The 21594-nt window shown below is 35.2% G+C and overlaps 2 protein-coding genes and 1 non-coding gene across 3 annotated transcripts; 1 reads left to right on the top strand and 2 right to left on the bottom strand.

Moving 5' to 3' along the window:
- The first annotated feature begins 674 nt into the window (after positions 1-674).
- On the top strand, positions 675-782 carry LOC148546500 (small nucleolar RNA R71). The gene has a single exon (XR_015902101.1). It is a non-coding gene; the product is annotated as a small nucleolar RNA R71 (small nucleolar RNA).
- Positions 783-5151: 4369 nt separating this feature from the next.
- Positions 5152-7725, bottom strand: LOC107616055 (uncharacterized). The gene is made up of 8 exons (XM_088500219.1): positions 7712-7725; positions 7272-7353; positions 6811-7026; positions 6574-6632; positions 5992-6112; positions 5638-5859; positions 5306-5529; positions 5152-5204 (listed from the first exon to the last, which is right to left on the bottom strand). Exons 1-7 carry the CDS (start codon positions 7723-7725, stop codon positions 5335-5337), a joined length of 909 nt encoding a protein of 302 aa, XP_088356345.1. The 3' UTR covers positions 5152-5204; positions 5306-5334.
- An 11939-nt stretch (positions 7726-19664) lies between these two features.
- LOC107619412 (ethylene-responsive transcription factor) lies at positions 19665-20637 on the bottom strand. Its single transcript, XM_016321697.3, has one exon. It carries the CDS (start codon positions 20546-20548, stop codon positions 19940-19942), a length of 609 nt encoding a protein of 202 aa, XP_016177183.1. The 5' UTR covers positions 20549-20637; the 3' UTR covers positions 19665-19939.
- Positions 20638-21594: the final 957 nt, after the last annotated feature.

Here is a 21594-nt window from a genome sequence, read left to right on the forward strand (position 1 = left end):
TTACTCAGCTGGCCCACTTGTGCTTCCAAATTTCTAATGGAGGACCTTGTTTCATTCATGAAACTTACAGTGGCCTTAGATAGATCAGAGACTAAGTTTGCTGAATTAGAGGTATTTTGTTCAGAATTCTCTGTCTGTTGCTGAGTGGATGATGGAAAAGGCTTGCTATTGCTAAACCTGTTTCTTCCACCATTATTAAAGCCTTGTTGAGGCTTTTGTTGATCCTTCCATGAGAAATTTGGATGATTTCTCCATGATGAGTTATAGGTGTTTCCATAAGGTTCACCTAAGTAATTTACCTCTGCTATTGCAGGGTTCTCAGGATCATAGGCTTCTTCTTCAGAAGCTGCCTCTTGAGTACTGTTGGATGCAGCTTGCATTCCATTCAGACTCTGAGAAATCATATTGACTTGCTGAGTCAATATTTTGTTCTGAGCCAATATGGCATTCAGAGTATCAATTTCAAGAACTCCCTTCTTCATAGGCGTCCCATTACTCACAGGATTCCTCTCAGAAGTGTACATGAACTGGTTATTAGCAACCATGTCAATGAGTTCTTGAGCTTCTACAGGCGTTTTCTTTAGGTGAATGGATCCACCTGCAGAGGTATCCAATGACATCTTAACTAATTCAAACAGACCATCATAGAATATATCCAGGATGGTCCATTCTGAAAGCATGTCAGAAGGACACTTTTTGGTCAGTCCTTTGTATCTCTCCCAAGCTTCATAGAGGGATTCACCTTCTTTCTGTCTGAATGTCTGAACATCCACTCTAAGCTTACTCAGCTTTTGAGGAGGAAAGAACTTGGCTAAGAAAGCCTTGACCAGCTTATCCCAAGAGTTCAGGCTATCCTTAGGTTGAGAATCCAACCATACTCTAGCTCTGTCTCTTACAGCAAAAGGGAAAAGCATGAGCCTGTAGACTTCAGGATCTACTCCATTAGTCTTAACAGTATCACATATCTACAAGAATTCAGTTAAGAACTGAAAAGGATCTTCAGATGGAAGTCCATGAAACTTGCAGTTCTGCTGCATCAGAGAAACTAATTGAGGTTTCAGCTCAAAATTGTTTGCTCCAATGGCAGAAATGGAGATGCTTCTTCCATGTAAATTGGAATTAGGTGCAGTAAAGTCACCAAGCATCCTCCTTGCATTATTATTATTTTCGGCTGCCATCTCCTTTACTTGTTCGAAATTTTCAATAAGGTTGTCTCTGGATTGTTGTAATTTAGCTTCTCTTAGTTTCCTCTTCAGAGTCCTTTCAGGTTCTGGATCAGCTTCAACAAGAATGCCTTTTTCCTTGTTCCTGCTCATAAGAAAGAGAAGAGAACAAGAAAAGAAGAGGAATCCTCTATGTCACAGTAAAGAGGTTCCTTATTGTTAGTAGAAGAAGAAAAGGAATAGGGGTGAAGAAGAATGAAGAATCCAAACACAAGGGTAAGGATAGGAGCAGTGATGTGAGATGAAGAGAAGTGTTAGTAGATGAATAAATAATTAGAAGGAGATGAGGGAGAAGGATTTTCGAAAATTATTTTTGAAAAGGGTTAGTGATTTTCGAAAATAGTTTTTGAAAAAGGTTAGTAGTTTTCGAAAATTAGAATCAAAAATTAAAATAATTAGTTAATTAAAAAGAATTTTTGACAAAGAGGGAGATATTTTCGAAAATTAGAGAGAGAGAGAGAGTTAGTTAGGTAGTTTTGAAAAAGATAAGAAACAAACAAAAAGTTAGTTAGTTAGTTGAAACAAATTTTGAAAATCAATTTTGAAAAGATAAGAAGATAAGAAGTTAGAAAGGATATTTTGAAAATCAAATTTTTGAACAAGATAAGATAAGAAGATATTTTTGAAAAGATATGATTGAAATTAGTTTTGAAAAAGATTTGATTTTTAAAATCACAATTAATGACTTGATTCACAAGAAATCACAAGATATGATTCTAGAACTCAAAGTTTGAATCTTTCTTAACAAGCAAGTAACAAACTTGAAATTTTTGAATCAAAACATTAATTGATGATGTTATTTTCGAAAATTAGGAGATAAAGATAAGAAAAATATTTTTGAAAAATATTTTTAAAATTTTCGAAATTAAATGAGAAAAATGAAAAAGATTTGATTTTTGAAAAAGATTTTGAAAAAGATAAGATTTTTAAATTGAAAATTTGATTTGACTCATAAAAACAACTAGATTTTAAAAAGTTTTGAAAAAGTCAACTCAAATTTTCGAAATTTATGAGTGAAAAAGGGAAAGATATTTTTTTTTATTTTTGAATTTTTAATGATGAGAGGGAAAAACATGAAAAAGACTCAATGCATGAAAATTTTGGATCAAAACAATGAATGCATGCAAGAATGCTATGAATATCAAGATGAACACCAAGAACACTTTGAATGTCAAGATGAACATCAAGAACTTATTTTTGAAAAATTTTTAATGCAAAGAAAACATGCAAGACACCAAACTTAGAAATCTTTCATGTTTAGACTCTATGGATTCAAGAATGCATATGAAAAATACCATACAACACAAAACACTAAAATATGAAGATCAATCAAGAAGGTTTATCAAGAACATCTTGAAGATCATGATGAATGCAATGCATGAATGCAATTTTCGAAAAATGCAAGATGAGTATGCAATTGACACCAAACTTTCAACTTAACTCAAGACTCAAACAAGAAATATGAAATATTTTTTATTTTTATGATTTTATGATTTTTTTGTATTTTCTTTTAATTTTTTTTTTCGAAAATCATTTTTAAAAAAGAAAAATAAGGATTCCAAAATTTTTAAGATGAATTCCAGGAATCTTATGCTCTTTAGTCTAAAGCTCCAATCAAAGGGTCAGGCATGGCTTAATAGCCAGCCAAGCTTTAGTATGAATATGCATGTAATTCATTCAATTTTAGGCCAAAACCTCAGTCCAAAAGAATTTAGACATGGTTTTATAGCCAGCCAAGCTTCAACATGCTTCATGAAACACTAGAATTCATTCTTAAAAATTCTGAAGAAAAATATATTTTTGAAAACATTTTTATTTTAAATTTTTTTTTTTCGAAAATAAAGGAAAAATTTTTTGAAAGATTTTTGAAAACTTTTTGAAAACAAAATAAGAAGAAAATTACCTAATCTGAGCAACAAGATGAACCGTCAGTTGTCTAAACTCGAACAATCCCCGGCAACGGCGCCAAAAACTTGGTGCACGAAATTGTAATCTCAGGTAACGGCGCCAGAAACTCTGTACGCACGTCTTAATAAATTGTTTTTCATTGACAACTTCGATACAACTAACCAGCAAGTGCACTGGGTCGTCCAAGTAATAAACCTTACGTGAGTAAGGGTCGATCCCACGGAGATTGTTGGTATGAAGCAAGCTATGGTCACCTTGTAAATCTCAGTCAGGCGGATATAAATTAGTTATGGAGTTTTCGAACATAGATAATAAATAGATAGAAAATAAGGATAGAAACACTTATGTGTATCATTGGTGAGAATTTCAGATAAGTGTATAGAGATGCTTTCGTTCCTCTGAATCTCTGCTTTCCTGCTGTCTTCATCCAATCAGTCCTACTCCTTTCCATGGCTGGTTTTATGTAAGGGAATCACCGTTGTTAATGGCTACATCCCATCCTCTTGTGAAAATGGTCCAAATGCTCTGTCACAGCACGGCTAATCATCTCACTACAAGAAAAACACTCATTCAGGTACACTTGAAAAGTGTAGCCAAAAGTGAAAAAAAATGATGCCTTAGACTACGGCTACGCTTTTTGGGGTGATTCCTATTCGGTCGTTGCCTATTCTCAAAGGCTACGCTTTTCTGCACCAAGGGCTACGCTTTTGGCGTTTGGGAATAGGCTACGCTTTTCAAGTGATGCTGTCCAGGACCAAAGGCTACACTTTTCAGCTTCCATTTTTGCCAGAATAGGCTACGCTTTTCAACGCTACTGCATCACTTGTAAAGCGTAGCCACATTGTATACCATAGCTACTTTTTATAAGTGTAGCCTTAGGTCCCTCATTTTTTTTTTGTATACTATAGCTACTATATATAAGTGTAGCCTTAGGTCTCACTTTTTTTTGTATATATATATATATATATATATATATATATAATATTCTACTAATTATTCATACAACATAATATTTAATAATATAATTACATGTATAATAATTTAGCATTTTTAATTAAATGAGTTAAATATTATAAAATAAAAATAAATACATAATTATACTAAATAATTTTTTTATATAATAAAAATTATCTGTAAATAAAATATATTTATAATGATCCAAAAGTATTAATATGCATACATCTCACACTAAATTAAACATAGCTATATCAAAATAAACATGAGACCACTTAGAATTTACTAATACTCTACCAAAAACTAAAATATTGTATCCTACATCAATTCTGTCTTCACCATTTTATTTTTTGAAAGAGGAGCTCAACATAAGCAGTGGAGCAATTCTATCTTCACCATTACCACTTCCTATAATCCATGCCCTGCCAAAAAGGTTAAGAGAGAAAAAAAATTCACATCAAAATTCACCATTATTTGGATGATTAAAGCTCGTAATCTTTACAGGGGGCTTTCCCTCTACAACATGTTCAGATATTGGAAAGCTATGCTTCATAGATAAATCTTTTGTTTGCTTTGCTTTTGTATGGGGGAACCCTTATCCCCAATTTGTATTATCCTACTCTCTTCCTAATGAAATTTTTATTTTTTCAAAAATAAATAAATAAATATATCAAGGATAAGGTGAACAGAAAAGAATGTCAAGTTTATGACAAAGCAGTTTAAAATAAACCACTTGATGCATTTTCAAAGAGAAAAAAATGCCAATATAAACCATGATGCCTCTCTCATCAGTAACTGTCCTCTTTACATTACTGCATCATGATTGTTTGAACTTTTAACGAAGTTCCCATTTCGGACATGCAAATGGACTGGCCATCCTACTTTGGAGTATATTTCTATATTTCACTCTCCATATAAATGTTTCCTTATTCTCTTCTCTTCAATTTAAAATAGGAAATAATATCAAAGTTCTAAAACAGGAAAGGAGGAGGAGGGTTGGGTTTAAAACCTTAGGTATCGCTGGTAACTATGAGACTCTGCAGTTTCAAATACATAAAGATATGACCCTGAAAGCACCAGAAAACATGTTTGCCACGTAGCAACTGAATTCCCAATTCCCTGTAAGATGAGGGCTATTTAGGTTTCTGATTTAACGAAAAAAGTTATTACCTCAAATATAATCGCTAACGGAAACATTTTTAAAAGGTTTGCAGAAGTACCTTCCAAACTAGGATTCTACCATCAACAACTAGATCACGACTCCAAGGAGCAAGTTTGGAGTGTAAACTATCAGGTGTAGGCTGATTACATGTTTCCATAGTCTTGGCAATATGCTCAGCAGTTCCATGATTCTACAAAATCTCTCTGGTGAAAAGTGAATGCAAAGATTTGGCACTTGAATAGATATACATGTCGATGGGTAACTTGGATGAGGCACTTTAATCTTCAGAAAACCAGAGGCACAAACAGGATAAGAACAAATTATGCTCAACAAAAATGCGATGCAGATCATTACTGTAGTACAGTTTTGATAAGTACACGACAGACAAACCTGATTAACAAGTACTGCCATTCCACACCTATCAATGACAAAATACACATTATCAGCTTTTTTGGCCCATGGTGAGCTTATTATTTGACTATCATGAGTTGGTTTAACCAAACTGCAACTCCCAAAATCAGAGCCACATTCCGTAAAAAAGGTAGCAAAATCACGTCCTGATATGTAAAATCGAGAATAAAGATTATGCCTCTGCTCATCAGACTGGCTTTCCTGTAAAAACACCAAATCATACAAGAGAAGGCCAAACAACGTTGTCAATAAAAAGGCCAAACAACAAAAGTGCAACTCAATTCCCCACAGCTCAAAAGTGCAACTCAATTCCCCACAGCTCAAGCAGCATACCGCAGTGTGTAGTGTAAAATGACCAAAGTCCAAAAGAAAATGACTATCACATCTGGCTGAACCACGAGATCTGAGAGGAATTCTAACTTTTGGAGCATCAAGATCAACATCGAATGCAAATCTGAAAGATCAACAAGAAACAGGAATCTGTAAATGAGCCTTCTATGCCTTTCTAAGTTAACCGAAAAATTTAATAAGATATTCGAAGTTTGTTCATCTGCTTAAAAACGGTGGAAAATTTCCCCTTGGGCCACAATAACTGCATTAAAGTACACATCTCATGAAATGTGGTTCAAGAAGATCCCTACCCTGGAAATTCTTGTTAGAGGCAATAAAGAATTGGATCGGGACACAGGAGAATATGTCTCTAACACTTCGTGCAATTTTCATATTATGTTTGGGAATAACACACGTACAGAAATTATTGGGCATCTTATCTTTTATCCTAGCTTCATGTTATTTTCTTCTTATTTATGGCTACTCTAATCCAATACCCAATATATTCAAAGTAACAAAAAGATTAAAGACAGAAAATAAAACATAAATAATAAGAAAATAAAGATAAAAACAAAGAGAGATAACCTGCTTTTCTCCTCTAAAACCATCTGAAATTCCTGTGCTCTACGAGTCACTTTCTCAATCTTAAAATTCAGTTTTAAAATCATTACAATTAACCAAAAATTCAGTTTTAAAATCATTTTTTAACCAATAAGGTACCAAAAATTTTCAATCAATCCTACTTGAAAAACACAAGATTCTGCAAAATCACTATTTTTCAAACACAACATAATGATCAGAGAAATTAAAGTGTATACTTACATTTTTCAGCGAGAGCTTGTTGGGCAGTCCCTTGCAAAAGCCCAGAATACCCACAGTTGTTACAGCTTCCACCACCGCCTCCGCCGTTGTACCTACCACCGCAGCTGTAGCAAGCACCATCACCACCGCCTCCTCCTCCTCTGTATCCACCACCACGCACAATAACCGCGACCACCACTGCCATAGCTCTTGAATGGCTCTCACAAAAAGCTTTTCCTACAAAAATTTAAATTCAAAATAAGCATGATTACAAGAAAGGCATCAAGCTGATATCCATTTACATAGAATCAGCTTCATAATCCACAATGCATTACAATTTCTAAGAGTTGCATCAAAACTGAAGTTCATATTCTTTCTACAAAAGCACCGCAAACAAAAGTCTTTTATGGAAAATAGCACAACTCAAATTTTATTATTTTTCTTACAACAATTATATTAAATCAAATGTAGTAGAAACACACCAGCCAAGAAGAAACACCAGGCCATTCAGGATACAAATGAATACAAAAGTACTTTTCCATCCAGGATTGGTGTAAATAGAAGCTACAAAATGAATATGAATTTTAATAACAAAAAGATGAAGTACCAAACCATGTTTTTAATTAATGCATGAAAATCAGTTCAATAGTTCATAGCCCCAGAAGTAAAGATAAGATATCCACATGTTTTCTTTTTCTCTAAATTTGCTTCTTCAAAATTCAAAATGTGGACATTGCTTTTACACACATCAACCTTGATATGAAGACTATTAATCACAATCCCAACAGTTCCGATCAATGGCTTTGCAAGCTTAGCAAACATCAAAATACTCATTTCATTTGTGTCCCAATCTAAACCCAGTTTTAGGACTCGCTGTGAAATACCAAGAAAATGCTCAGTTTATTTGTGTCTGAATCAGAACCTGCCGAATTGCATACTAGGCAGAGCCTCAATAAGATGATGGCGATGTGAATTTTAGCCATTTCGTGCAACCACCTGAATACTGCAACAAGTTCAAGAGGATTTCGATTAATTCCAAGTACATAAAAAAATATGTCAATTGTGTGCATATGCCTCAGATTCAACACATTGAATCTCAAACAAGAACAAACCCCTCTCAATGTATAAAAGAATGCACAGCTTCTAGGACTAGTAGAGATGGATCACTTAAAAGATGGTGCAAAAGAAAACTAAAATGGAACATAATGTTGATTACTCATTGAAGCTGGCAAAGTGCAGTTGGAAACTTAAGCAATTCATTCACTTAGAACCATCAAGATTTAGGATAAAAATTCATTCATGTGATTTCACAGGAACAACTTTAGCTCAAACCATGTGGAAAAATAATTCATGATATAGGGATATCATGAATTAAAACCTAATCATGTCAAATATTCTTAATAAAATATCTAAAACTACTATTTTTCAGGTTATAATATTGAAATGTGAAGGAAGTAAAACCTGATCAACATAGTTGACCAACGCATCCCTTGAAGACCCACACTAGGAGGGCATGAACCCAATGAAAACTCCTGCAGCTCGACACTTTCCTACAGAATGATTTCCCTAGTTTAGCACGCACGTATGAAATTTCCAGCACCTATTGCTTCCGTTTATGCCAAACACAGAAAGGAATCATAACAAATTGAGAATCAGAAGGCGAAACCCCCAAAATTAGAAAACCTAAAATTAGAACCCAAAACCCCCCAAAAATTCACAGAACCAATTGAAAATTGATACATACCTTCTGTATCTCAATTAGCCATTGCAGTTCATCATCACTATCAAAATCATACACACCTTCGAACTACAAAGTGAGAGCGAGTTAGAGAATGAGAAAGAAAGAGAGGATACAGAATAGATAATGCTTACCTGGTGACAGAGGATACGACGATGGTGTTGAGCAGTGACAGTGAAGAGATGAGCGGTGACGCAACGGCTTGGAGACGGTGCAGCAGCTCAGCAGCGAGCTCCAATCGACGGCAGCGCCGCGACAGAGCATGAAGGCGGCGATACATCCCTCCTTCCTCCCTTCGAGCTCCTCGGCGGGGGCACAGAAGCCCGACGGTGGCAGAACGGCGACTTAAACAAGCCCTAGCAGTGGTGGTGGAGCTTCAGCGGCGACGGAGCACCTCCTTTTTCTCTCCTCCATCGCGTTTCCTCTCATCCTCGAGCTCTCTCTCTCACTGGCGCTCGACGACGACGACGACGGCGACGGCGGCGGAGCCCTAGACGGCGTCGTCCTCTCTTTCCTTCCTTCCCTTCTCCTCTCTGATTTCTTCTCTCTTTCGTGTTTGTGTATGTTGAGTGAGGATAAGAGTGTGTGCTGCACTGCTGCGTGAGTGAGGGGGAGGGCCAACAAATTTTTTTACTAAGTGTTTATTGAGGATTCCCATATTAGGAGACATTTTAAAAGTGCACCCGAAACAGAAAAAATAAGCTACTCTTTACAAGCGTTCCCTTAGATGAGAAAAGTGTATTTATAGATATTTAGATAAGGCTACGTTTTATAAGTGATTTCTAAAATACCTAAGGCTACACTTTTTAAATGATGCCACAATTGTGTATCCTTTTTTCATATAAAAAGGCAACACGGAGAAAAGCGTAGCCTATTCTATGAATAGGCTACGCTTTTCAAATGTAGCTTAAAAAAAGTGTGGCTGAATGGGTATTTTTCTTGTAGTGTCTGAGGTTCTCGATCATGCTGGAATAGGATTCACCCTCCTTTTGCGTCTGTCACTACGCCCAGCAATCGCGAGTTTGAAGTTCGTCACAGTCATTCAATCCTATAGTCCTACTCGGAATACCACAGACAAGGTTTAGACTTTCCGGACTCTCATGAATGCCACCATCAATCTAGCTTATACCACGAAGATTCTGATTAAGAGATCCAAGAGATACTCATTCAATCTAAGGTGGAACGGAAGTGGTTGTCAGGCACGCGTTCGTGGGGGAATGATGATGATTGTCACATTCATCACATTCAGGGTAAAGTACGAATGAATATCTTAGAATCGGAATAAGTTGAATTGAATAGAAAAACAGTAGTACTTCGCATTAATCTTTGAGGAACAACAGAGCTCCACACCTTAATCTATGGAGTGTAGAAACTCTACCGTTTGAAAATACATAAGTGATGAAGGTCCAGGCATGGCCGAATGGCCAGTCCCTAAAACGTGATCACAGGATCAAAAATACAATCCAGGATGATCCGAAGATGTCTAATACAATAGTAAAAAGTCCTATTTATACTAAACTAGTTACTAGGGTTTACAGAAGTAAGTAATTGATGCATAAATCCACTTCCGGGGCCCACTTGGTGTGTGCTTGGGCTGAGCTTGAATGTTACACGTGCAGAGGCTCTTTCTGGAGTTGAACGCCAGGTTGTAACGTATTTCTGACGTTCAACTCTGGTTTGTGACTTGTTTCTGGCGTTTAACTCCAGACAGCAGCGTAGAACTGGCGTTCAACGCCCTTTTACGTCATTTAAACTCGGCCAAAGTATGGACTATTATACATTGCTGGAAAGCCCTGGATGTCTACTTTCCAACGCAATTAGAATCGCGCTATTTTGAGTTTTGTAGCTCCAGAAAATCCACTTTGAGTGTAGGGAGGTCAGAATCCAACAGCATCAGCAGTCCTTCTTCAACCTCTCAATCTGATTATTGCTCAAGTCCCTCAATTTCAGCCAGAAAATAACTAAAATCACAGAAAAACACACAAACTCATAGTGAAGTCCAGAAATGTGAATTTAACATAAAAACTAATGAAAACATCCCTAAAAGTAACCAGATTCTACTAAAAACATACTAAAAACAGTGTCAAAAAGCGTATAAATTATCCGCTCATCAACCCCCTCCATATGAACAATTATTTTGCACCAAAGTGATAAGTTGAGGCTTCAACTCAAAGTTGTTGGCATGAACATTTGGGGTGAGTATACTGCTCCCACGGTTTCTTGGGTTGGGAAAGGTGTAAGATGCTAAAACTCTCCTTGGAGATTGGCCATTGTTGTTGGCCACCTCTTCTGGTGGATTAGGGAAGTTACCCTCCATCTCTTGATCTTCCTCTTCTGATTCTTCTTCACCAATCACTCCCTTTCCTCTTGCTTCTTTTCTCAATCTCAAGAAAGTTTTCTCTGGTTCAGAATCAAAAGAGGTGGATGCACCTCTTTTTCCTCCTGGCATACAACACAAACAAACCAAAACAGAACAAAGACAGAACACTCTATTGCTAGAGTGAAGTTAAGGTTAGCATAAACAAAATCTCAAACAGTTAGTATGCTTAACAAAAACAAAGAAAAATTCTTAATCTAGATTATCACCTACTTAATCATGGTCAATCTAAATCAATCCCCGGCAACGGCGCCAAAAACTTGATAAGGGAAAATTGATTCCACACAAACTAACCGGCAAGTGTACCGGGTCGCATCAAGTAGTAAAACTCACGAAAGTGAGGTAGATCCCACAGGGACTGATGGATCAAGCAACTTTAGTATGGTGATGAATTTAGTTAAGCCGATATTGATGAATTGAGTGAAATTGGATTAACGGAAAGTAAATTGCACGAAATCTAAAGTGCAGAATGTAAAGAGCTTGAAATCTAAATGGCAAGAGACTTAAATTGCATGAAAATTAAATTGCAAGAAAAGTAAATGACTGGAATCTTAGATTGCAAGAAAGTAAAAGAGCATAATCTAAATAACAATGAAATTTAAATTGCATAGAATTTTAAATGGGATTTGGGTGCAGGGAATGACTGAAGATAGTAAACAATTGCAAATGAAAGTAAATTCAAAGAGATCTAAATTGAAAAAAATCAAAGAAAGTGACTCATTAGGGATTGGAGATATCATAATCCATCATGAATCAAATGGGTCTCAACTCCTTTCTCAATCATATGAGTAGATCTATGGCGGATTGAAATTGATTGGATCCCAATTCCTTGGCAATCCAATCTCTCTAATCACAATCAATCTTACCAATTCCTTGATCTAGTTGTCATGAGAAGAGGTTAAGTGCATATCTCTCATCCATAGGCCACACTAACTCTCAGGATCTCAATTCCTCCCGAATAGTGTTGATTAAGAGAGTAGTGAAGGATAGAGCTCCAATTCTAATATAGGTGCGTGATTCCCCTTCCGAGGCTCACACTCACATTCAATTGAATTAAACCCCCTTCCGGAGTGAGTAATTCACAATCAAAATAGAAGATATCCAATAGCTACACAATTGAATTAAGAAGAAGAAGGATTTCATTGATTCATTGAGATTACAATAGAGCTCATCTCCCTAATGAAATTGGGATTTAGTTCATCATTGCTCCAAATATACAACCAAAATGCAAAACTGGAAAAATAACTAAGTACAAAGAATAGGAAAGAAAAAGAAATAAAGCCACCAGCCAGACGAAAGTAAAAATGATGTAAAGTTCCCCCCAAGTACAAAACTCTTTCCTATTTATACTAGTCCTTTGGCTCCTTGAAAGGCCTTCAACCATGCTTTCCGGATTAGGAAATGGGCTTTGTTGGATCAATCAGCTCCTAGAGGAAATTACAGCACTTTCATGAAAACAGAGGGCTCGTAAATCCATCTGTACGCGTCTGTCGCGCATACGCGTACCTCGGCAAATTTGGCATATCAACGCGTACGCATAATCTGCACGTATGCGTCAGCACTATTTTCAGCTCTTCTTCTTATCGGGCACATTATTGACACACACGCCTTCATATTTTCAGGTTGGCAACGTGTGTATTATTCTCCCTGGACTAAAACTTAGTGAAGGCGTTGCTAACTTGGTTTCCAACTTAGCAACGTGTTCTTTTACTCCCAGGAAGCCAAAATCTTGCAAAGGCGTTGCTAACTTGGATTCTAAGTTAGCAACGTATTCATGTTCTTTCTGGAGCCAAAGTTTCAATGGCGTTGCTAACTTGGTTTCCCAAATTAGCAACGTGTTTAAATGCCCATTTGAAGTATATATTGACAACTTGCAAGCATGAATTAGTGGCATCCTTCATTGCATTTCTATGAGCTAAAATCATTGGCGTTGCTAACTTGAATCCTAAGTTGCCCATGCCATCATAAACTTTTGCCCTCCAACCTCCATATTGAATTAAGGAAGGCGTTGCTAACTTGATGTTTTAAGTTGCCAACGCCTTCACATTTGGTTACCATCCTCCCATGTTGAATTAAGGAAGGCGTTGCTAACTTGAGAAATCAAGTTGCCAACGCCTTCATATGTTGATCATCATCCTCCCAGGTTAAAAATAGAAGGCGTTGCTAACTTGGAAAACCAAGTTGGCAACGTGTTCATAGTTGAAATAGTGAAGAAGTGGTGATGCTTCATGGGGAGGGCGTTGCTAACTTGGAAAACCAAGTTAGCAATGTGTTCATGTTTAGATTAATGAAGGCGTTGCTAACTTGAAATCTCAAGTTGGTAACGTCTTCAATGTTGGAGTAATGAAGGTGTTGCTAACTTAAATTCTCAAGTTGGCAACGTCTTCAATTCTTAAGTAAGGAAGGCGTTGGCAATGCCCAATCTTGAGTTGGCAACACCTTCAATGGTCTCCTCTTTACTCCAGGGCTCTCTGCTTCATCACCTATCATCAATCAAAGGACTTGCATCAAGGTTTTGCTATAATCACAAGGTATTTGCATCATTCATAACATCAAGCAAAATTTGCATAAAACCTTATGAAAAAGCACATAAATACCCATGTCTGATTGAACTAAGTGATGCATGAAATTCTAATCCAATTACTTACTTATTATACAAGAAAGTGCATAAATCTAAGTAAAAATGAATGAAAAAGGCTTGCGAAACTAGTCTAAGATGACTTGTCATCATCTAGTAACTAAGGATTACAGAAATATGATAAACTAGTCTTGTAGTGCGAAGATCCACTTCTGGGCCCACTTGGTGAGTGTTTGGGCTGAGCTTGAGTGTCTCCCACGAGCTAGTGTCCCTTAGAGGCGTTGAACGCTGGCTAGGGACTCCCTTTTGGGTGTTGAACTCCAGTTTCTCCCCTGTGAGCGCTTGATGCCAGGAATAGGGCTGGTAGCTGGCATTGAACGCCATTTTTAGGCCTTCATTTCCGAAGCAAAGTATGGACTATTATATATTTCTGGAATGCCCTGGATGTTAGCTTTCCAAATCCGTTGAGAGTGCGGCATTTGAACTTTTGTAGCTCTAGAAACGCTCCTTCAAGTGCACGGAGGTCAGATCCTGACAGCATATGCAGTCCTTTCTCTGTCTCTAAATCAGAATTTTACTCAGGCTCCTCAATTTCAGCCAAAAAATACCTGAAATCATCATAAAACACACAAACTCAAAGTAGAATCCAAAAATGTGAATTTTGCACTAAAACCTATGAAAACATAATAAAACTTAAACAAAACATAATAAAAACTATATGAAAATGATGCCAAAAAGTGTATAAAATATCCGCTCATCAGCCACATCTTTAAACAGAGAATTCAGAGGCTCATGTCGGATGGAATTCTTGGACCCCTAAATTTGGCGGACTTTGATGTCTACATTGAGTGCATAAAGGGAAAAATGACAAATGAAAGGAAATTAGGTGCTGAGAGAGCTAAAGATGTCTTAGAACTGATACCTACCGATATATGTGGCCCATTCCCTACTGTCTCTTAGAATAGACAATGGTATTTAATTACATTCATAGATGATTACTCTCATTACGGGTATCTATATTTAATTAATGAAAAGTCCCAAGCCTTGGATGTTTTCAAGTCTTTCAAAGTTGAAGTTGAACTTCAACTTTGGGAAGAAAATTAAAGCTGTCAAATCTGATCGTGGTGGTGAATACTACGAAATATATGACAGTTCAGGTGAGCAACGTCTCGGGCCTTTCGCTCTTTTCCTAGAGGAGTGCGGTATTGTTCCGCAATACACCATGCCAGGCAAACCTAGCATGAATGGTGTTGCAGAGTGAAGGAACCGAACTCTTAAGGACATGGTGAAAAGTATGATTAGTCATTCTTTCTTGCCTGAATCACTCTGGAGAAAAATCTTAAAGATCATAGTGTACATTCTTAATAGGATGCCAACCAAAGCAGTTAACAAAATCCTTTATGAAATTTGGACTGGGAAAAAGCCCAATATAAAGCATTTGCACATTTGGTGATGTCCAGCTGAGGCGCGACCTTATAGGCCACATGAAATAAAATTGGACTCAAGAACAATTAGTTGCTACTTTGTTGGTTATGCTGAGTGTTTACGGGGTACAAATTTTATAATCCTGCATCAAGGTCTATTTTTGAAACGGAAAATGCAAGATTTCTTGAGGATGTTGAGTTTGGGGGGAAGAAAATACTAGGAATGTTACTTTTGATGAGGATTCTGTAACTGATAATGATTAGGTCTTTGTACCTATTATTGTTCAAGAAATAGTTATAGTACAAGAGCACAATGAGAATCATATTGTAGATCCAGTTACAATACAAGAGAACAATGAGAATATCATTGTTGCTCAAGATACTGCTACAGCATAGAAAAATAATGAGAATCCTCCTCAACCCCAACCCATACAGCAAGCTCAACAACCTCAAGAAGTGCCATTAAGGAGATCCAACAGAGAAAAGAGAAGTGCAATTTCAGATGAATATGCAGTCTATCTCCAAGAATATGAGGATGGCATTGGTTTGACAGGAAATGACCCAATCAATTTTCTTCAAGCCATGAAAAGTTCTAACTCTGAAAAGTGGATCAATGCCATGAAAGAAAAGATGAAGTCTATGAAAGACAATGACATTTGGGATCTCATAAAATTACCTGAAGGTGTAAAACCAATTGGTTGTAAATGGATATTTAAACCAAAAGAGATTCTAAGGGTAATGTCGAGAGATATAAAACTCGTCTAGTCACTAAAAGCTTTACTCAAAAGGAAGGCATAGACTATAAAGATACTTTCTCTCCGGTATCATCGAAAGACTCTTTTAGAATCATAATGGCACTAGTAGCTCAATTTGACTTGGAACTACATCAGATGAATGTAAAGACAGCGTTTCTCAATGGTGACATTGATAAAACGATGTATATGGTATAATCAAACAATTTTGTATCAGGCGATTCAAAATCTATGGTTTGTAAGTTAAAGAAATCCATCTATGGTCTCAAACAAGCTTCCCGTTAATGGTATCACAAGTTTCATCAAGTCATTACCTCATATAGTTTTGAGGTAAATATCATAGATGAGTGTGTATACCGCAAGTTCAGTGGGAGTAAATACATCTTTTTGGTCTTATACGTTGATGACATTTGACTTGCCAGTAACGATATAGGCTTGTTGCATGAAATTAAGAAATTTCTATCGAACAAATTTGAAATGAAAGATCTTGGTGATGCCTCTTTTGTATTAGGAATCGAGATACTAAGAGATCGCTCTCAAGGTATGCTTGGATTATCACAAAAGAACTATATCGAAAAGATTTTAAGTAGATATGGCATGAAAATTTGTAGACCAATGGACACACTCGTAGCTAAAGAAGACAAGTTCAGTCTCAAGCAATGCCCTAAAAATGATCTTGAGAGGACAACAATGCATGATAAACCTTACGCATCAGCACTAGGGAGCTTAATGTATGCTCAAGTCTGCACATGTCCTGATATATCATTTATAGTGGGAGTGTTGGGTAGATACTTGAGCAATCCGAGCATGGATCATTAGATAATTGTTAAACGCGTAATGCGTTATCTAAAGAGAACAAATGATTACATGCTTACTTATCAGAGATCAAAAAATTTGGAGATCATTGGGTACTCTGATTCCGATTTTGCGGGATGCTAAGATAGTAGACGCTCTACTTCAGGCTGTATCTTTATTTTGGCTGGAGGAGCTATTGCATGAAAGTCTAACAAACAGACTCTTGTAGCTTCCTCAACAACGGAGGCAGAATACATTGCTTGCTTTGAGGCATCCAAACATGACATATGGTTGTGAAACTTTGTCACTGAACTTCATATAGTAGATGACATTGAAAAGCCATTGAAGATATTCTGTGACAACAAGTCAACAGTACTATACTCCAATAACAATAAGAGCTTGACAAAATTGAAGTATATAGACATCAAGTTCTTAGTTGTCAAGGAGAAAGTTCAAGAAAAACAGATTTTAATAGAATATATAGGAATAGAGTATATGCTAGCAGACCCATTAATCAAGGGATTGATCCCTAATGTCTTTCATGAGCACACTACTCGGATGGGTGTCAATATTTGTGATGCCTTGATTTAGTGGGAGTTTATTTTATACTATATGTCCTATGACAGATATTGAATTATTTTCTGCAGAATTAAGTTGATGGTTTATTTCATGTTATGTGAAATGTTCATTTTGTAATATTTGTTTTGTGTTTGATCTCAATAAAGTTTTAAAGTTGGACTAGTTGGAAATAGACATGCATGAGATCACTTGACATGTAATTTCTATATTACTCATCCAAATTTGATCTATGTCGTTAATTATATTAGGATGGTGATTGTCGTGGTTCAGTCACGACATTAATGTAATAAAAGCTGCGGTGATTCCATATCTAATATATGAGACGGACCAGATTGTTAATGTAATAAGGGAAATAGCATTCAGATGCGCGTATAAAGTTTATAAAATGTGATTATGTCAAGAAAGAATATATGTATAGCCCAAGTGGGAGGTTGTTAGGAAATTATTTAATTTTCTAATTTGTTTGTGGGTAATACATATATTAATTATAATCACAAATTATGCTATTTCAAATTAAATGACTTATATAATGGTGATCTCATTTATTGTTATAAATACTAAATTGAATAAATCATAATTATTTTTTATTTGGAATTAAATAAGAACAAAATCAGATATTATCTTTTGGACTTTAGATAATTATCTTTTGAATTTTAGATATATTATTTTTTAGATTTTAGATACCATTTTTATTTGGGATTTAGGGTTTAATGGGTGCCATGCTCAAATATAAATAGTGTCTCTAGGGTTTCGGTCCCCAATATACCAAAAGCTGCCTCAGCAACTATTTCCCTATCAGAGAAGTTGCAATTCAACCACCCAGGAATACAGAAGGTTTTGGTTGAGAAAGACTGAAACAACCCTTACATCAATTTCTGATTTTTAGTTTCTAATTTCTATAAGTAAAGATACACTTTTGCATTATAATATATTTTTAAAAATTTAATATGGATGACCTAGATTAATAAAATAATTCATTCCAACATAGCCTATTAAAAATTTAGACTTTTAAAATAGTTTGAGCCTAAACTTATTTTCTATCAGGTTGAACTAAACCAAGCAAAACACAAGCCAGTCCGCAAATTCCTGGTAGGTCGCCTGACTTTTTTCTACTCTGTTTCATCAAATCCCTTGCTTGCAATAACTTGTCTTCGTTGCAAACGAGTTTTTTCATTACTTACGAAATGCTTAGGGAACTCCGATCCCATACATATTCATTCGAAGAATCAGAATCATCATCTTTTGTATCCTCAACAACTTTTTCTTCATCAAGAGGGAGAGCACTATCTTCTTCTTCAGAGGAACTGACTTTGATACAAGGCCACTTTCTGGGCTATCTCTTGTTCCTCTTTTTCCTATTGCATCATTTAAAAAATTCATATCCATCATAAACTTGCCAATTGCAACGTAGTAGATGAATATCTTCCTTACGTTTTCGATGAATTAGGGTTAGAGTTTTAAATTATAGCACTTACTCTATAAAAATGTTAAAATATCTTCACATAAAAATATTTGTATTAAAAGTGTGAGTTATTTGTTTAGTTACATTTTAAATAAAGATAATATTTTTATTACATATCAAAATCAAATTCTACAATTCATCATATAATAATAAAAAATAACTTCACATAAAAATAATTATAAAATATTTATTAAAATATCCACCTTAAATTATAGCCCCTTTTTATATGGGTGACTTTTTGATAGATTCTCCAAATTTGTTTAGATAAACTTAAAAACAAAATCTGTTTTTAAGTAATTGTTTTAAAAATTGAAAAAAAAGAGTATAAAGTAATCTGATGGAGAATTTATAGCTTCTTTTACTTTTGCCCGAAAAATCCAAATCCGCACTATCCATAATTAAAAATGTCCGTGCCAACCAAGTTGGATTGGTCCGATAATTAGTTCACTAGTCTGCTTAAACAAGTGTCAGAGTTCGAATTTTGCTTTATGCATGCAGCAAATGGCCCACAACGGATTAATTCTTGGTCTGTCGAACTAAGAGATACAGTAAAAAACAAAAAAAAAGAAAAAAAATCCCCATGCCAATGGACTCTCGTGTAGCATAGCCCCACAAAGAAAATTAGTAGTTGGCAATTACTTCGTTATCTTCTGAAAATTAGAGTTCTTTTTTATATATAACTCTATCCAAATAAAAGAGGAAGGAGCGCTAATACAGTACCAATTGTTTATTAATCTACCCTATTTAGTAGGGCCGTCAAGAATAGACTAACAGAAAATATCAGAGAATAACTTAAATTTTTACAGAAATCTGTAATATATGAAAGATGATAATTTATTCTATAAATTTGTAAAGATACTGGAAACATTGCATTAATTATTTAATGAAAGCAAAACCCATACTACTATTCAATGTAACATACAATCATGGGTAAAATATTATGGAGTAACAACATCGTTGATAAATCTAAGAGTAACTTAGAAGTTAGAAATCACCCTTATGGTATGTGGACCTGAAACAAGTGAAACTTCACTCTATCCTCCTCAATTACAGGATATACTATCTTTTTAGCTTTTTAGGTGTATGCTTCAAGTTAAAAAGAAACAAGGGACATAGTTACATTATTTAATCCACATAATACGTTGCTCTTCATTCATAGTGAATGAAAACTTCACAAAAATACTAAATTGCACATTCATGGAAAATTTTAGTACATATTGCACATTTCTTTAGCAAACAAAAGTAAAGAATGACTATAACCTATAAAAGTTGAAAAGGAGAAGATAATGCAATCATTGAAAAATGAGATTTGTACATAACATTTGTGGCAGATATATGTTCATGTTCACATTCTATGTAACAATAAACAAAAATATATCAATACAACATTCACAAAATATTATGTTCAAATAACATTACTCGATGAAATTGAATATCAATTCTCTCTACACTACTCTTCTCTTTTTCCTACCACAAACATTAGGCTTTGGTTCAGATTCACCAGCCTCAAGAGGAAAATTGAGAATTGCTTTTTGACCCCTCATCCTAAAGGCAGCAAAATCATAAGCCTTAGCAGCATCAATCTCACTATCAAATGTGCCTAGCCACACTCTCGAGCCTTTTCTCGCCGGATCGCGAATCTCAGCAGCGAACTTTCCCCACGGCCTTCTCCTTACTCCTCTGTAGTGCCTAAACGTAGCTTCTACCTTCTCTTCCACAGAATCCAACATTGTTGGTTCAACCGAAGTATCCGAATTCTTGATTATTTCCTCCTCCGAGGGGCTTTGTGCAATAATGACATTGTTTTGATCAGCAGCGACTTCCTTAGCATCAAAGCTACTACTACTTTGTTCAAAGAAATATGAATCCAAATCCAAGAATTGGTGGTAGTCGAGTTTTGGTGATTCCAAAGGGTGTTCTAATTCTTCAATTTTCACTAGAGGAATGAGATTGGTGGTGCTAGTGAAGTATGAATCTAAGGCATTTTTATTATTATCACCTAAGAGATGTTGCCTTAAGAGTTCTAAACTTGAAATTTCTTGAGATGCTGTCATAGTGTATCTGTGTTTGAATTGGATTTTTATTTGTGGAATGTGTGGAGAGAAGTGGCATTGAAACTATGATATTTATGCATATAAGAATACTCCAGTCCCCACATTTTGTGATATAAATTGATTGATGATAGTGTTATCAGCTCATCAAGTTGTTGAGGAAAATTAAATGGACTTTTTTTATGGCACACGGATTTCACTAGGGAGTTTTTTTTTTTTTCTTTTTAAAAAAAAAATATTACGTTAAGAGACAGTGCATCTTATCCAAATTATTGGATGATCATGGTTATGTACTTTGTCATGGGGCCCGATACGTATATGCAACTTGTTTTTTTGGTTACTGTATAAGCAACTTGTTTGAATATTAACAAATTATTATTGATTTATACCCAAAAAAAAAAAATATTGATTTAGACATAATTATAAATATCTTGCCGTACTACTGCCAAAGAATTTAAGTTTTTGAATATTAAACCTTATCTAGAATAATAATAATAATAATAAATTTTGGTTAATTTTTCTTTACAGAAAATAATAGTATCATGATTAGCATAGTAAGATTTATTTTTCGGGATAAAATATTCTAAGAAAAATTTAAACAATGATTAATATAATTAAACAATATAAGACAATATATATCGTAAATGATATAATAACTATATCAAGCCTCATCAATTGTTGTGTCCACAAGGTGCTTTCAATGGACTATCTTCATTTAACAAAGAGAAAAGAGGGGGGAAACTGATGAATAATAAATCAGGATATTTTATGTTTGGTTATTTTAAAGATAATAATTGTTTTACAAAATATTTAAGAAATTATATTTTCTTTTCACATTTATTTAGCTTTTTATTTAGTGTTTTATATTACTTAAATAAAAATGTGTTATCTTGTTGATTAATTTTTTTATTTTAAATATCAGTTTTTACTTTTTAGAAGGAAAAATACTAAATGACTATCAGAATTTATTATTTTTTACTTAAGGATGGTAGATTACGTAGGATGGTAGGATACCCATTTACGAGAGTCTCAACTTGTAAGCTGTTGTG

The sequence above is a fragment of the Arachis ipaensis genome, chromosome B9 (assembly GCF_059453495.1).
Source record: "Arachis ipaensis isolate K30076 ecotype BB chromosome B9, ASM5945349v1, whole genome shotgun sequence".
Lineage (NCBI taxonomy): Eukaryota > Viridiplantae > Streptophyta > Magnoliopsida > Fabales > Fabaceae > Arachis > Arachis ipaensis.

Excerpts from the sequence above, each read along its gene's own strand:
- LOC107616055 (XM_088500219.1), bottom strand. Across the intron at positions 6,113-6,573 it reads GTTTTAGAGGAGAAAAGCAG|ATTTGCATTCGATGTTGATC; the intron begins GTTATCTCTCTT and ends TTGATCTTTCAG. Across the intron at positions 5,860-5,991 it reads ATTTTACACTACACACTGCG|GAAAGCCAGTCTGATGAGCA; the intron begins GTATGCTGCTTG and ends GTGTTTTTACAG.
- LOC107619412 (XM_016321697.3), bottom strand. The coding sequence starts at position 20,548 with ATGACAGCATCTCAAGAAATTTCAAGTTTAGAACTCTTAAGGCAACAT.